Source organism: Pectinophora gossypiella, chromosome 16 (genome assembly GCF_024362695.1).
Source record: "Pectinophora gossypiella chromosome 16, ilPecGoss1.1, whole genome shotgun sequence".
NCBI classification, from domain to species: domain Eukaryota; kingdom Metazoa; phylum Arthropoda; class Insecta; order Lepidoptera; family Gelechiidae; genus Pectinophora; species Pectinophora gossypiella.
In genome coordinates, this window is record NC_065419.1 from 4,834,674 (window position 1) to 4,852,342 (window position 17,669).

At 40.5% G+C, this 17,669-nt stretch overlaps 2 protein-coding genes across 5 annotated transcripts; one reads left to right on the forward strand and one right to left on the reverse strand.

Moving 5' to 3' along the window:
* The first annotated feature begins 243 nt into the window (after positions 1–243).
* LOC126373924 (protein lin-54 homolog) lies at positions 244–17,428 on the forward strand. Of its 4 annotated transcripts, none has more exons than XM_050020272.1 (23): positions 244–645; positions 988–1,135; positions 1,241–1,326; positions 1,416–1,541; positions 1,855–2,137; positions 2,612–2,763; positions 3,054–3,129; positions 3,203–3,327; positions 3,397–3,505; positions 3,584–3,663; positions 4,103–4,162; positions 4,335–4,446; positions 5,095–5,178; positions 5,722–5,786; positions 6,278–6,383; positions 7,252–7,388; positions 8,074–8,190; positions 13,846–13,945; positions 14,916–15,123; positions 15,581–15,692; positions 16,252–16,385; positions 16,462–16,663; positions 17,144–17,428. In XM_050020272.1, exons 1-23 carry the CDS (start codon positions 598–600, stop codon positions 17,153–17,155), a joined length of 2,682 nt encoding a protein of 893 aa, XP_049876229.1. In that variant the 5' UTR covers positions 244–597; the 3' UTR covers positions 17,156–17,428. The 4 variants fall into 4 exon arrangements, with proteins under 4 accessions (XP_049876229.1, XP_049876230.1, XP_049876231.1 ...); XM_050020273.1 differs by having other exon boundaries at positions 1,419–1,541; XM_050020274.1 differs by having other exon boundaries at positions 1,247–1,326.
* Positions 14,223–14,685, reverse strand: LOC126373925 (uncharacterized). The gene has a single exon (XM_050020277.1). The coding sequence runs from the start codon at positions 14,571–14,573 to the stop codon at positions 14,241–14,243; it is 333 nt and encodes a 110-aa protein (XP_049876234.1). The 5' UTR covers positions 14,574–14,685; the 3' UTR covers positions 14,223–14,240.
* Positions 17,429–17,669: the final 241 nt, after the last annotated feature.

Consider the following 17,669-nt stretch of genomic DNA (forward strand, 5'->3'; position numbering starts at 1 on the left):
TGGTTCTTGATATCATAGTAGAAACGTTAAATAAAATTATATCATAGCTTAATGACGGATAGTAGAAATTATCTTGGAATATAAATAAAAAAGTCATAGTCGTAGTCGTAGTCAAAGTATTCGTCTAAAAACAATATTCGCATAACTTTGGTATGGAAAGCTAGAATAAAAATCTATTATTTAATTTGAACGCTACCTTGAGTTGAGTTTATCTGTATGTTGGTAATACTTGACATACAAAAATTGAAAGAAGCGCCATCGGAGATTTTCGCTAATATATTACTGATTCCTTGAAAATAATACATGTTAAATGTGCAAAAATCTGTTTAAACTATTATATAACTTATACGTAATCATTAGGTGTGAATGTGTTATCATTTAATGTGCTATTTTGCAAGTAAACAGTAACAATTTATAAATGACAATTTGTTTTCAACCGTGGCGACTTCGCTGGAGGCTTCGAGTGAATTTGACAAGGCAAAATGGCGGCGTCTTTTGAACTCAAAATATTTTGATTTTGGGACTTTCATCTTAGAATTGTATTGTTGATGTAGTAATATAATCTTAGTGTGGAGTTTGGTATATTTATTTTCCACAATGGACCACAATTTAGATGATTCTCTTAATTTGGAAAGTGCTATAGGGGTGAGTTATGCGTGTTATTTTTGAAAAATAATTTGTATTTGTACTTTTGTTTTACTTGTTACCAAAAAGAACTTGCTTTATTTACAATTTATGATGTGTAATTAATTAAATTATGTAAGTACCAATGCTTTATAAGGTATACATTTTGAAAGATATTGTTTACACTATAAGTATGGCTTATTCTTCCTAAATTTTGAAAGAATATGTGATATATTATTGTTTTACCGAATCATATATCAATATAAAAATAAAGAACTGAATTCTATTTCTCAGTTCTCAAATTTCATTGCATGTTAAAGAAGATTGATTCTGAAATAATATACATAAGTATTTCTTTTGAAGGTGGATTTCGACCAGGCTGAAGACACAGTGGTTACCCAGGCTGACATCACTCTTGATGCAGGCAGCCATGAGGACAGCATGCAGATGGAGTTCGAGCATATTCAGGAACAACCAATACTTATGGATACAGGAAATGATGAGATTATCGGTAATATTCTTGTTTATAGTGATTGTTTTAGTATTTGAAATGTTACAGCTCATTTGAAACAACCCAAGTTCTTAATTCTCTGTTCTTTATAAAAGTCTTGTCAAGTTTCAGATTTCATGGGGGAGCAGTTTACTCTGCAGGAATATTCTGATGACCAGATATCTGGGGTGACATGTAAAGTTGAGAGAAATGTAAGTGCATTCGCATGTTAATACATTTCATTGAAATATCTTAATTTAAAAATTCATACTGAATCTCAAATATTGTACGCATTTATCAGCAGGAAGATTTGCCATCTCATACTGAAGAGAGTGTAGATCTCCAGTTTGAGGAACCCATCTCGGTGCCGGCATCTGGGGTTATCACGCAGGAAGTGCAGATGCAACCTAAGTTTATCACTGTCAAGGTCATTTACTCACAGAATTTTTTAATTAAGTTTGTGTTAACCTTTCGAACGCCGGAATGTAGATCTCGACCAGACACAATGTAAAATGTATTGGGTCTGGTATCTCGGCAGATGAGAGGTTAATTTAAATTCAACTTCTATGACAAAATTATAGTAAATATGATTTTTATGTAGATATACACTATTATGTCATTTATTAAATTACAGATTTAATTCAATGTCTCATAATGAGTTGGTTGGCTAATTAAATAAGCATAATTTATCCCTAAGGTTGCATGTGAAAATTATTAAGGTTATTATTTTTTCTTTTTAGTCATTACTACCGCCTATGCGGCAGATTGCTCCTAAGAAAGAAGCAGTAGTATTGACGAAGACCATACCACCGCGGCAGGTGGCCATAGCGCCCAAGCCTCCGAAGTTGGTACAAACCACCAAGTCAGGCTCTCTCATCGCTAGTAAACAGTTTGCCATCGCCCCCAAGCCAATCAAATCTGGAGCGAAACCTGTCACACTACTGGCAAACAGATCTGCTATCACCATGAAGAATATTAACATTCCCTCTACACAAGAAGGTGGGAAAGGAAACACTGTTTTGGGTAAGAAATATGGATGTAAAGTAGGAACTGTAGTCACTAAGTTAGCAACTGCAGTTACTTTTTTGATAGTTTACTGAAATACTTTACTAGAAGAATTAAATGATCATATATCATGTCAATGATATATATCAATGATATATTATTATGTGTTATACCTACATAACACATAATATGTAAACAGCCTATGTATGACCCAATTAACCGGAGGGGGTATGGAGCAAATCAAGATACATCAAATCACAATGAATTGAGAATATTGAGATTACAAAACCCATAATGATAATATTTGTACCAATATTTTCTAAAAATAAATGTATAAATAAAAATGAATACATTTGTGTTAGCTTTGGATGTAGACTTCCTTTCCTCTTCTCCACTTCCGGCGGTCTTGCGGCCTCTGCATCAAATCCAAAACTGGATAGATGATGGGCCCCAATGATGATGATGACACTTATAAAAAGTACTTGTTGTCAGCACAACTGGGCAAGCACTTAGTGATGGTCCCGAGCTCGGGCCACAAGATCAAGCTGGTGGCCGCCCCCGCGCCCTCGGGGGACGCGGCGGCCAGCGCCGGCACCAACGCCATGTCTTCGGTGCGACTCATAAACGCTTCCAACTTAGAAGAGGTATTATAAACATTTGAAAAGTACATTTTTATCACAAACTTAAACAACTTTTTTTATGTTCAGCTTTGTGTTTACTTGTATAGCCTGTGTGCTAACATAAGTACAGGCATACTATGGCAGTTCGGAAAAGTTGTTGCTTATGTTGCTTGTGTAACCGCAACTTAAGTATAAACTTCAAAGGACCCACTATAGTGCCTACAGCCCAGTGTATTATTGGCCTTGATATTTATAGTTAGTGGTTTTATTCTGAAGTCAAAATATTGCTATTAAAACTAACCCGTTATTTTTAGATCCAAATGGGTAATTCGCAGAAACCACCAGCGACACAGGGATCAAAGCAAGTTATGACGAAAGTTATTGTTCAAGGTTAGTATTTTTTACTTTTTATCATAACAAGTTGTATGACGATATAAATGTTACATGCTTTTATTACTTCCAGCGGGTTCCAGTAAGGTAGACATGGTGAATCAGAGTGCGATTTTAAGTAAATTTCTGCCCACTGTAAGCGCGGGTTCAACGCCGACTCGATATGTCACAGTTCAACAGAAATTCGGCGGTAACAAGGTAACCTTTTGCTACTAAAATAAAATTACCCGATACTCGATTTGTAATAATTTGAGCATTTCTTTTTAGGTGCTGCTATCACCAGGTAGTAAACCAGGAGTTAGGTTTACGAAAAAGCAGCAAGTCATAGCTATAAAATCGCCGCCGCCAAAATTAGTGCCTGTATCCTCGCAACAAGGTACCTATTATTTTTAAAATATTGAACAACTGCAAATTTGGAGTAAATAAAATTAATGACAAATTGTTTTGCTCACAGGCACAACAAAGAAAGTAGTGATAACAGCGAATCCTCAAAACGTGATATTGAGAACCACAGCTCCCTCTAAACCAGGACACGTAAGTTTTACATTTAATGTGGCTGTTTGTTACAAATATAAATTTTATCACTGACTTATAACTAAGTATTGTCCTCTCTACCAGTTGCAGTGCCCTTACCGGATCCATGTTGATACTATAATAATTACTTCTGAACGAACACATGGTCGCAATAAAATATTTCTATTTTATTTAAAAAAAAATAAAAAATAACTGGGTGTCTAAAATGCCACATTGAAGCAATTCATCTAAAAGAGCAATATTACTATTTGAAATTTACGCACGTAAAGTATGTGCGGAATTAAAATAAATGAAAAATAGCAATATTACTTTTAAACTAATTGCTTCAATCTAAACGTTCAAATAAAAATCTAGCAGAGACTGCTACGAAGAATATTAAGAAGCCATATTTTTGGCAAATGGCGATAAATATACTAATTCATCAACATGTGTTGTGTAGGTCACAAAAGCTGCAGGTCAGAGAACACAACTGCATCAAATAAATGTCCCTGGTAAAGGAGTGAGTATTAAATAATAATATTTTGAACTTCATTCCTCTACAGAATGATAGTTCTGTTACTATCATAATAATTACCCAGTGGCGAGAAAATTACTGATACAAATAATTTAAAATGAATTTAAAAAAAATATCCTATGTCTTAGAAGCTTTTAAAATATGACCTTTCTTTCAGATACAATACATCAAACTGGTGACGAATCCAACGCAACATACACAGAAACAGGTTGTTAAAACGCAGTCCAGTGGCCAAGCTTCCAAAACTTTCGTCTTAACTGATAGCAAAGGTAAGTAAAGTTATTTTAGGTGCCAGCGCCGCAATTTAGGGTCTGTGGGCCTTGTGGTGGAGGCCCCACTTTAAGACCTCTGGACACATTGGGCCAATGCACTGGGCTAGCATGTATACAGTGAAACGACAAGTAATAAATTTTCAGCATGTTGGTAGACAGCTGAGTACCCAAACTAAGTTTCCATTTATCTAATTTTCTAAAGTCCGCTGCTTATATGTCCCACTGCTGGGCACAGGCCTCCCCTTAATCAACCGGAGGTTGTATGGAGCATACTCCACCACGCTAGGATAGAATATAACCCTGATAATCCGATTAATATCAGGTATAGTGTTAATTTCCATTTTACTGTTGTTCGTCGTATTTAGCGGCCGGTTTATGATGAGAGCAATTAATATACAGTACTGTTTTTGCTGAAGAATAACAGCAAACTGAATTAGTTTAAAACGCGTGAACGGCGGAGCGCGCCGAGAGCCCGTGTAGCCTATGCGTAATATAAAGGCGCTATCGGGTGCTTCTCAGATCTGTAACTGCAGTCATTTAGTAATGCAGATAAACGTTCATTCACAATCTGAAACAACAACAATAAGTGAATAGTAGAACTCAGTACAATTGGAACACATTATAATTGGACCACTTTGCTTGCAGGTAATGTGATTCAAATGACAGCTAAGAAGATGGGCACACCGCCGCCACTGCTTGTCACAAGTAACGTCAGTGCTCCCAACAAACGTAAGTACTTTTATGCCTTATTTCCATAGCAGGATTTTAGAGACTGACCAAATTATAAAAAAAAAATGTGAAGAAAATAAGAACTGCTTTTTTATAATAACATCCGTCACCCGGTTTTTTATTTTATATTTCTAGTCAGACCTTACGTTCTTTTTTACTTTTCAAATGAGGTTAATCGCAATACTTGCAATCTATTTAAGTATTTGATCTATTTTTTATAATTATTCCATATTACAAGGCGCGAAACCTGTTAAAGTTAGAATGACATATTCATGGAACAAAGTTTTAGAAAATGGAAAACTCAAAATTGAATTCAAATAATGACGCACTCTAAGTTTCTCTATTTCTCTATTTGAAAATATTTGAACTGAAATCTGGAACATTATTTGCAGATATTTGAAAATTTTTGTAGGAGTCGGTCGGTATTACGCGTCAGTTATTGTAATTTATAACTTCCTACAAAGATATTGTTTGGTGTTCGGTTTTCGCGCGTTGTCTAGAAGTTGTGTGGAGTGTTATATGTCTGTTTGTCCGTGATCGCAGTGAAGGCCCCGCAGAAACTGGTGAGGATAGCGCCTGTGACGTCGAAAGCAGGACAGTTGGCAATGGTAAGCTATTTTGCTTTTATCACCTATGATAATTTTCTTTTGTTTCCCTAAAATTGCGCGCAATTTTAGTCTGAAGGATACTTCGCGAGGAGCTTTTTCTTGTTAAATTCACTTATTCTTTTTTTATTGCTGCTTCATATAAATATGTCAATAGAGATGTACTGTGAATAATTTCTTATTGAGCTATAAAATCTTTTTATTTACGGAGTACCATTGTACTTTGTATACTGATCAAGATGGTCATGTTATCCACAATGCATTTCCGGTGACCACCGGAAAATTAGTTATTACTTTTTAAATAAGAGAAATAAAACTTAATTAAATATTTTAACGGTAAACTGTCGGAGCCTTCGAAGGAATATTTTATGCTTTATAGCATAGTGTGTAGGACAACTGTTGTCTCTTTCGTACATAAATCTTGTTTAACTTTACAAAAAACAATATTGAGTGTACTAATATTTTGCTAACGGTAACCTACCAACGCCCTGCAGCCTCAGAGCCGCGGGCAGAGCTTGTTGGCGCCGCTATCGCCGCCCGCTGAGGTGCGTGCGGCCGACCCCGCGCCGCACGACGCGGACCATGTTGTGGAGGAGATCGGTGAGTTTATACTTCGTTTGATGATATCGCTGTTGAAAAAAATATGAAAATCAGATCATGGTTAAAAAAATGTTTTGACGTTTTGTCGGGTAGGATAGGATTACTTCACCAAGGCGACCGTCAGCGCCCCCTAGTGACGTAGTTTCTCTATTGCTATAAATATGAGGCGCCACCCGCGCCCTACCCTTTTACCACCGCCAGCTGACGGGCGCTCACTGGGCCTCCCCCAACGGGGAACCACCCGGTGGGGTCGACCTCGCTGGCGGCACCACGGACGTAACATCATCGGGCTCACGGAGGGGCGTTCTCGCCCGCCGTGTCCCAACCCCGTGCCACGCCCGTTTTTGCGGGCGGCGACTGCAGCCATATTAAAGGGGCCATGCCCCGAGGATGTCTCCCCGTCGCGGGCGAAGCCAGAAGAAACCTGACATAGACATAGCCCTACCCTTTTTTCCAATTCGACTTGTATGAAAGAACGCTGTTATTAAGATCGAGTCAAGTTACCGAAATCCTTTATATTTCACGTATAAGCAGGGTCTAAACAGATAGACTAGCAGAATTATTTTCTTAAATACCTACACAAACATAAATAACATCATTTTACAGAAATAGGTATTTGTGAGAAGATTAACATTGGGATTTTAAATGTATCGACATATTTATTGTGGATTAATTTATTTATTTAGGATATTTATGAATATTCGCAATTAATTTATTTTTCGCTACTTGCAGTAAAATAAAAATCGTATTCATCACAAGATCGGATTTTCGGATCTGGTGTATGTTGAGAAAATTCAAATAAATTAAATAATATGCTAATGGTGAAACTGTTACTTCTCGACTGTGAAGCCTATGTATATCTTTTCAGTGCACGAAGAAACGGACTCGAAGTCGGCCCTGCAAGCGCTGATCGCGGACGCGGTGGGCTCCGAGGCTGATGCGCACGACGTGACGCACGGGCCCGAGCCGCAGTCGCACGTCAAGGTCGACTACGACAGACATCCCGTGAGTTAAACTGTATACATACATATATCTGTCTGCGTGGTCGACGATTTCCCTCATTCAGCGCTTATCGCTATCGATCCACCAGGGTCGATTAATTCTATCAAAATAATAATGAATTATGTAAGTACGTAGTTGTCACATGCGTGAGTCATGTGGGCCTCTTGGTGGCTCTATAATAACACTAGAGTTGATGAGGTTGGTAATCCGCCTCACAACCCACACGATAGAAGAAGAATATAATTCTCTCAGATGACACCCTAAGCGCCCAAGTTGCACTCTCAAGCCTGTTGTCTTAAATTTTGTACCGGGTGAGAGCCCGCAGCGCTACCCATTTGTCCGGCTAAGTAGTTAATGCTATTTGCGGCAAACCTACAATGAGATACGTCAGAAAAAAAAACGTGGTGCGCCCCTGCTCCGCAGCGGTCGCAGGTGTACGTCATGTCCATCATAGATAGATAGATAAATAAATCATTTATCAAGTCTACAGTCACACATGCATACAATACAAATCAGCAACAATACACACCACATACAAAATGTTTAACGCGCCAGGTATGTATGTGTGTTGCAGCAGCGCAAAATCATAGCTCAGCGTTATAGCTCAGCGCAAGTATTTGCCCTTTCGAGCAAATCGCTGATTTTCAGCTACAATCATAGTGTTTATCGTAATATATTTATCCCACAGAGCCCCGAGTGTGATGACAGCATGGACTGTCCGGAGTCGCAGTCGGGTGACCACCCCGTGATCGTGATCCCCTCCTACATGAAGCAGGACGTGGTCAGTCCGGACGATGACAGCTATGTGAGTACTACGTGCTCTACCCCGCCGCCCCACTGCAGACTCGTGAATAATCATGCTGGCTAGTTAAGGTTGAATGTTGATTTGATATCAAAAGAAAACTTGTCCAAGGATCATTAGGCATTCCATTGCTCATTTTAATAGGGTAGTTTCCAACTAGTCAAATCAGTTACTTTTTACTAAACGTCTAAACATGAAATTATATCCTCCGCCGTTATTCGAAGCCTTGTAGACATATTTTGAGATAGCATTCCTGTTTCACGACTGTGGCAACACCTTGATACACGTAGTTTCCGCCCCTACCCGCCGTTTACCCCCACCATGTTCACCAGGCAGGTAAGGGTTTAGCTATGATGTGTCTTCATTGGCGTTTTTGAATTCGCGCTGTGCACACCTGTCTTAAAGGAAACGCTGCTAGTGTTCGGTTGTTATATATAATATTACGTAGTTTCATTATATATATTCTTATTTAAATTTTTTAGTATTATATTTTGTTCTAAATGGCGGATAGTGATAGTTCGTCAAGTTATTCCGGCACTTCTGAGCAATCGGAAGAGCCAGAATCCCGTCCACGTGTCTCGGAAAGGAAGAGGAAGCGAGCCTCTAAGGATGCAGGCTCTAAGCGGCGGAAAACCGAAGAAGGTAAGGCAATTGAACGCCTTACCCAACAAGTAAGTGAATTGCAAAATTTTATTTACTATTCTCATATGTATCAGGCTGATAATGAAGTGGACCCATCTGTGCCTGTCGGACAGGTGTCTTCGAAGGAGAAAGATAATGTTTTCGGCCTAGAGCTCGTTACTAATCTGAAAGATCCGAAGGTCCCTGGTACATCCTCAGAACATTTGAGTTTGCTTCAGTCCTTGCAACATTTTCAATCTACTGATTGGAAAAATGTTAGGTACTATGATACTTTGAAATCTTACAACTCTCAGCCTGGCTTTGTTGAATTGGAGGTTAACGACGAAATTAAATCATTCGACCGCCCGGGTAGTCTTAATTCGGCGGAAAGATTTATGGCTGCATTGACACATGGTCTAATTATGCAAAATGAGGCAATGCAACAGGGCTTTTCTCAACTATTAGAGTGGTTTTCTGGCACCGACCTAGTCGATGCAAGTTCCTTATTAGAGAAAATTCAAGAAATATTTTCAGGCAACTATCAAAAAATTTCTCATGATTGTTTACAAATGGTTTGTGGGCGCCGTGCCGATTTAATAGAACAAAGACGCGATTTATTGTTGACAAATGTAAAGGACAAGTTTCAAAAAACAATAATTAACAAAATACCCCCATCACATGAACATCTTTTTGACAAAGAAGCTTTTACCAATTCTATTAAAAATTCTGGAGGTATTAGTAAAGTTTTTATTGCTCAAAAACCAAATTTTACTGATAAAAGAATACTGCCGGGAGCTCAGGCTACGCAAGTACCTAGCTCCAGCGGCCAACAAATGACGGCTCGCTCCTGGGCACCGTCTATGAATTATAGATTTGCGCCCCATCAGGGCATAATTAGACAGTTTTTCCCTGCTTATACTACTAACATGAGTGAGCAGTCCTTTCGTCCCGCGTTCCGGCCACGTTGGACAGGGACTCAACAGGCACAGCCCAGTCAAAAACAACAAGGTCCGCGCTTCTCTAGAACCGGACAAACATGTAACTTGCGCCCCAGATTTGCCAATAACCAAAGGAAATTCTGACTTCCACACGGGGTTTCGGGGGGGATGTTTAGAGGATTGTGTTCCAATTTGGCGTACTATGGGAGCTTCAGAAACTCTGTTAAATATAATATCAGGTTACCGAATCCCCTTTCAAAGCAAACCACCTCTGGTGTCGGTGGCAGACTTAATCAACCGATTTCAGACTCCTCCGTCGCCGGAGATGGATCGTATAATACACAGCCTTTTGGAACAACGGGTTCTCGAGATAGCCCCCGGGACCCCAAGTTTTATATCCAATATGTTTTTAATCCCCAAACACGACGGGTCTTTTCGGCCGATTTTCAATTTAAAAAGATTAAACGAGTACCTGAAGGTGAGCAAATTTCGACTGATCTCTGTCAATCGAATTCCAGATTTTTTGCAACCAAAAGACTGGATGATAAAATTAGATTTGACGCAGGCATATTACCACGTCCCGATAGCGGAATCACATCGCTGCTTTCTACGTCTGTTATACAAAGGTCAGCTACTACAGATGACCTGTTTACCTTTCGGGCTAGCCACAGCGCCAAAGGTATTTGCGTCGCTGACAAATTGGACAGCCGAGATTTTTCGAGAAAAGGGTATTCGAGTAGTGGTATTTCTAGACGACTACCTCATAGTCTCGCAGAGCAAATCTCTTCTTCTAGACCAGAGAGATTTGGTAACTCGAACGTTGCAGAGTTTAGGTTGGGAAGTCAACTTCGACAAATCGATTCTTACTCCTCAGAGATCAATAGAATATTTGGGCTTGCAATGGGATCCTTGGCAGAATCGAAAGTTTCTTCCAGAGACGAAAATTCAAAAGATAAGGGACGTTGCTACCAGCCTCTTACTGCACAAGGCGGCGACTCTGAAGGAGCTCCAAAGGATTGTAGGTCTTTTGAACTTTGCTCGGCTAGTTGTGCCGCTAGGTCGTCTCAATTTTCGTCACTTGCTTCGCCACGTCAATGTCCTTCTTCGTCTTCCAGAAGGTATCAGTTACCCTTTACTTCCTCAAACTCTAACAGAGTTGAAGTGGTGGACGTTACATTGCACGGAAACGACAGACCTTCATCCTCCTCAGAAGATGAATTTTCTTACAACAGACGCTTCGATGACGGGCTGGGGGGCAGAACTCAACGGTCAGCTTCTATGCGGGGATTGGACAGCAGAAGAAGGGCGTCTTCACTCGAACCACAAAGAAATGTTGACTATACTGAAATGTTTGTCAGGTTACGGTCATTCTCTGAGTCATTCATCTCTTCTGTTACAGTCGGACAACAAAGCAGTAGTGGCTCACCTGAAAAACGAAGGAGGGAACAAATCGAAACGGTTAATGGACCTGACTTATCATATTTTTCAGATTCTTTACAAACATCACATTCATGTTCTACCGTATCACATCCCCGGGAAGTACAACACGATTGCCGATCGGCTGTCTCGTCAGTCAACAATTTCCGAATGGCACCTGCTACCAGAAGTAACGCAAGTAGTAGTCGCAAAATGGGGCACTCCGGAAGTGGATCTGTTTGCTTCGAAGACAGCTCACATTGTTCCAAGGTACGTAACGTTGGATCAGCGGGACTCGTCAGCTTGGGCACACAATGCCTTTTCCCTCGAGTGGTCGTTCAACATAGCATGGGTCTTTCCTCCCCCGAATTTGATCCCCCGAGTGCTGATGCATTTAAATCGAGCTGTAGGGATTTATCTAATCGTTGCCCCAAGGTGGCCTCAGTCATTCTGGAGAGCGGACCTCAAGGCGCGGGCAATAGCACCACCTTTTACAATTCACAGACTGGAGAAGGTACTGGTGGATACCTCGACCGGCCGTCCTCCTCCCAAGATCCAGGATCTAGCGCTGGAGGTATGGAAATGTGGGGGTGGTCGGAAGCTGTAAATTCGTGGTCTGATGCGCAAAAACTGCTTTTATCAAGAGGGTGGAGAGCTTCCACGATAAATACGTATCGACCTGCATGGCGAAGGTGGGTTCAATGGTGCGCTGTATCAGATGTTTGTGTTACCAACCCATCGGGGAGTGATTTAGCTAAATTCTTAGCGGATTTGCATCTAAAAGAAAAGTTGTCCCATAAAAGTATATTGTTGCATAAATCGGTTGTTTCTCAATTATTTAACGCGACTAACGAGACACGTCTTAGTTCAAATATTCTTGTAAAGCAAATCTTAAAATCTATTTCTTTGCAAAAACCTAAACAAAATTCAAAAAATGTATGGGACTCTCAAGTGTTAGAAAACTGGTTATTAAACAGTACGATTAACAATGACAATCTCTTTGAAGTGTCTCGCAGATGTGCAATCTTGTTACTACTTTGTTCGGGTCGTAGAATCCATGATTTAACGTTATTGAGTGTAGCCCCGGATGCCTGTATTATATCCAGAGATAGCGTGGTGTTCTGGCCGAAGTTCGGGTCGAAAACTGATTCTGAATCATATATTCAATCAGGTTGGAAGCTTTTAAGCAATCAGCAATATCCTAATCTTGATCCAGTCGCTTGGGTAACTAGACTGATTGAGTTAGGAAAACAGAGACGTCTGGCATGTTCGACTGAAAGCTTATTTGTTACTGCTTGTGGAATAGAAAGGCCGGCCAGTAGAACTATTATAGCAGGTTGGGTAAAGTCTATTCTTAAAGAAGCTGGTATAGACGCGACGCCAGGTAGTGTTCGATCTGCTGTAGCCTCCCGCAGTTGGTTGGATAATGAATCTTTGGACGTCATCATGTCCAGAGCAAATTGGAGGTCTGGAAACACTTTTAAAAGATTTTACAGAAAAGAGATTCAAGGTGGGACACGTGGACGGGCAGTACATCATTCCATTAGTTCATTATTTGAAGCTATTTGAAGTTTTTGTTTGAGTATTCTTTACTATATATAATTTTCTTATACGTAAACCTATAATTCTATATTGTAGTTTTGTATTCATACTTTATGTATATTTATTACTTATTAATATAAAAAACATTAATATAATATAATCAAAATTAATATTATTATGTCACATTGGCGTTTAGTTCACCAGGCGATAACAAACAGTGTCTCAAAATATGTCTACAAGGCTTCGAATAACGGCGGAGGATATAATAAGGGCGTTTTACCTACCATTAAAACGCAGATTATATCCGGAGCCTTATTCGAAGCCTTGCTTCAAGACCTGCCTGGTGGGAGAAAATTTTATCTTATATAATATGTATTTTATATATTTAATTAAAATTATATTTTGAGCCCGCAATGAAGACACATCATAGCTAAACCCTTACCTGCCTGGTGAACATGGTGGGGGTAAACGGCGGGTAGGGGCGGAAACTACGTGTATCAAGGTGTTGCCACAGTCGTGAAACAGGAATGCTATCTCAAAATATGTCTACAAGGCTTCGAATAAGGCTCCGGATATAATCTGCGTTTTAATGGTAGGTAAAACGCCCTTATTACTATGGAATTTTAAAAAAAGCAAGCCGTGACGTCATAGATGAAGAGTGTCAAAATGTCGCACTTATTATTACATTTGTCTTTAATAAAATTCATAAATAAGTTAAAATTCATAAAAGAAAACGTTTTTTTTTTATCACCTTTAGATCTGTCTTTATTTAGTAATCAGAATTTCATAATTTATCTTTGACCTAGGAAACTACATAATTGTCATTGCGAATCATAGACCTCATTACAAATGGACAACCAATCTCTGTAAAAAAGTGTCCGCGGCGCATCTCGTACAAGCGACGGCGTGTAACGACACTCAACAGCCGATATTTCACTTTATATTAACAGTCATAATATTTTAATTTGAGGAAACGAACTTATATTATCTACATAACTTGATGTATACACTGTTTGGTAGATTTTTTTGAAAAACTCCTTAGCGAACGTGAGTCTATTTGTTTATAGGATGTCAGTGTAGCATGTAGTCTTAATACTTAAGTACTTAAAAATAAAGGTTATATTAAATGCCATGTTTGTAGGAGAGCTCAAGAAGATTGGACAGCACGATGATTAACGTAGAAGTTGACCCGTACAACGCGTACCACTCGCCCAACGCGCCGCAAGTTCTCTCCGACACCGGTAAGTAATTAAAGAAAGTAAAATCGAGTAGAATATTGAGTCTTCCGAAAACTATCGACCGTCATTAAACCTACTTGTACTTATCTGCTGAACTATAAGAGACAAAAATAATATTTTTACACATAATACAGCGTCACGTCTAGCCTCTGTACCCCCGAAGGGGCGGGCAGAGATGATTAATATTTTGGTATGTTTCTTTTAGTGTACAATTACGTAAGTGAGTGGAGCGAGTAAGGCCGCCTCTCGAACGTCTTCCGTCCTACTTGTTTCTTCTTCTTCTTCTAGTGCCTGTCCATTACTGGACGTTGGCCGTCAGCTTTGAGAACTCTTCTCTGTCAGAAGCAAGACGAAAAAGCTGTTCTACGGTTGTAACGCCGGTCCATTCGCGGATGTTCCGCAGCCATGACTTCTTCCTCCTCCCTCGACGTCTTTTCCCTTCAATTTTGCCCATCATAATTAATTGAAGCAGCTGGTATCTTTCATTCCTAAGAATATGCCCCAAATACGCTACTTTCCGTTTTTTGACAGTTTGCATCAATTTCCGGGACATACCGACGCGTTGGAGAACCTTCATATTGGTGACTTTCTGGTTCCAGCTTAGTCGCAGCATGCGACGGTAGCACCACATCTCGAAGGCATCGAGACGCCGTCTAGTGTCTTCCTTAATTGTCCATGCTTCACAACCGTAAAGCACCACGGGCCATATGTAACAACATAAGATTCGGACACGTAGTTTTATGTTCAGCTGACGACATCATAGCACGTTTTTCATCTTAGTGAAGGAGGCACGGGCAATTTCAATCCGAGTTTTTATCTCCTGCTCAGAGTCCCATTCTTCATTACCTACTTGTTTACTGTTCTTTATTTATGTGATTGTGCAATTAATATATTTGAGTTGTATTGTAATTACGAGTATGTTTGCGACTAAGTCCCATAGATCTTTTAAAAATGAACCAATTTTACGCGCCAGACTTGGTATCAACGGAGCTGGGCATGCGCGCGCGGAAGGCGTGCAACTGCACCAAGTCTCAGTGCCTGAAGCTGTACTGTGACTGCTTCGCCAATGGAGAGTTTTGCAACTGCTGCAACTGCATCAACTGCCACAACAACCTCGACAACGAGGAGTTGCGCCAGCAGGCCATCCGCGGCTGCCTCGACAGGAACCCTAACGCCTTCAGGTGAAGTATTGGTACTAGTATTATATACCTTCTCTACCCCTCCCCTTATCTCTTTCTCCTCCCTTCCTCATGTCTTCCTCCACCTCTCCTCTTGTCGTCCTCCATCTCTTTTCATCTATTCTTCCTCCTTACTTAGATATAGTCACAACCAAACTTAGTAAAGTGTAAAGCGATTGCGGAGCGTGCAGCAAGTTTTGTGAATTTATAACAAACTAATTTAGGACATTTCCTTGTAAGCTTTTTAATTGTTTGTCTTAGCGTCGTACGGGCCTCGCTAAATGTGCTTGAAACGTTGTCGCATATTTACTAGCGTGCCGAACCTGAATGAAAATATGTAGTCACACGGAATGGTGACCATTTGGATAGCTTGCTTATAGCTATTGTCCACTCAAGCGAGAATATAATCGACCGTTCACTTTGTTCGATGTAGAAATTAATGTAACCTTACCTTTTGCAGGCCTAAGATCGGAAAATCGAAAGCGGGAGGTCCGGAAATTATAAGAAGACATAATAAAGGATGCAACTGTAAGAGAAGTGGTTGTCTCAAAAATTACTGCGAGTGTTACGAGGTGTGTATCGTAGGAGGTCAAATAATTTTAATAATGATTTTTATTTACTTTTGACAATTCAAAAAATAATGTATTGCTGTTGTTTTACCATTTAAAATTTACATCAGATGAACAAATTATCAGACAAAGGCCAATCACAAGTTTCCACGGTAAGGCTTCGCTTATTTAAGCGGGAGCCATACGGGTCTCGCGCGTTTTCATACCACAGACTACTAATCGTAGTATTAGCACACCCCGGACATTCCATACAAAAATGACATAGAATAAAGAACTTAACGGTAACTTTTCGGTCGCATCAATTGCGCGAGCTAGATTTACCTCACCCCCTCTGGGTCTTATTTTAGTCCAATCTAAATGGCCGCCAGGAGAAAGGGGGAGCGGTAAGGCGGTACACGGGACACGATAAGAATGAGATTTTTGTAGTGTCCGGGGTGTGGTAGTAGATCAAAGTTGTCTGTGGTATGCAAAAGCGCGATTCCTGCCGTGTCTGAACAAAGCCTAAAGAATGTGGTTTTTGACAATCAGTTATAGTAATAGAGTGTGTATTCGGTTCCCGCAGGCGAAGATAGCGTGCACGAGCATCTGCAAGTGCGTGGGCTGCCGCAACGTGGAGGACACGCTGGAGCGCGCGCGCGGCCGCGCCGCGCCGCCGCCGCCGCCGCACTGCCGCGCGCCGCCGCCGCCCGGACACAAGTACGGGGGGGTGAGGGGGGGGGAGGAGGCGCGGGCGGGCGGGGCGCGGCACTGACGGGATCTTGTCTGTTGCCAGGCAGCCGTGCAGCTTCATGACGACGGAGGTGATCGAGGCGGTGTGCCAGTGCCTGCTGGCGGCGGCCGTGGAGGGCGGCGGCCCGGCGCCGGTCCCCGCCGAGCGCTCGCCGCTGCGCAGCGTGCTGGAGGAGTTCGCGCGCTGCCTGCAGGACATCATCAGCGCCAGCCACCAGGCCGCGCCGCTCGCGTTGCTCGATGAGGTATCGCCTACATACGATTAGTACCTTCCCTTATCTCTTTCTCATCTCTTTGTCTTCCCTTTCTCAACAAGAGATGAGGAGGCATGAGACCTCCATCCCTCCTCATATGCTTCTCCCCCTCCTTATTTTTTCTCCTCCCCTTCCCATCTCTTCCTCTATCCCTCCTCTTCTCTTCATCCACCTTCATTTTATGTTCCTGCTCTCCTCCTCATCTCTCCTCCCCCGTCATCTCTTCACAATTCATTCACCATATTTTTGTACTCTCCCCCCTCTTTTTCTCCTCCTTTTCCTCCTCCTGTCTCCTCTCCTACGTTGCGGTTTGAATAATTGCTTGATGAGACATTACCACAGCTATATAAACATTACCACATACTATTATTTGAAACATTTCAGATTCCTTATTTTTGAATTTAGGATGCGTAAAAATCAAGATATTTTAAAATCAACCTTCACAAATATTATCGCTGACTTTTGTTCCAGACGCACGCGTGATATATTGTCTGCATTTGAAGACAAGCCATGAAATATGAACGTGATATAGAATACCTTGATTATAAATGTACAATTCATCATCAGCTAATGTTAAAGACTGTTGTATATAGTGACCTATGTAGTTGACAATATGACTCGAATGCATTAATCTATAATGAAGTGTGAATCCGTTTAAGAATGGATATAAAATGTTTGTAAATATTATTTTTAAAGATTTTTTAATAAAATAGTTTGCATTTTTTGTAAATTAGTATAGTTAGTATAGTTCGCCAATCATAAGAAATACCTTTCTAGTAAGGTAGTGTACATTTTTTATAAATAAAACTATAATGTTTATATCTGAATCGGATGTATTTTATTTCTTGCTAAATTCGTTTGTAGAAGTATGGCTTTTAGAGGCGAAGGTAAACGAAACTGCCGCAGAGTCAGGGAAGTATCCTCCTATCTATGTTGTGTCTATCTATATTTTAAGTATTTACGTTTTCTTCGAAGGTTATTTGTAATAAACGTTACC

Excerpts from the sequence above, each read along its gene's own strand:
- LOC126373924 (XM_050020272.1), top strand. The coding sequence starts at position 598 with ATGGACCACAATTTAGATGATTCTCTTAATTTGGAAAGTGCTATAGGG. Across the intron at positions 1,327-1,415 it reads CATGTAAAGTTGAGAGAAAT|CAGGAAGATTTGCCATCTCA; the intron begins GTAAGTGCATTC and ends CGCATTTATCAG. Across the intron at positions 2,138-2,611 it reads GAAAGGAAACACTGTTTTGG|CACAACTGGGCAAGCACTTA; the intron begins GTAAGAAATATG and ends ACTTGTTGTCAG.
- LOC126373925 (XM_050020277.1), bottom strand. The coding sequence starts at position 14,573 with ATGTGGTGCTACCGTCGCATGCTGCGACTAAGCTGGAACCAGAAAGTC.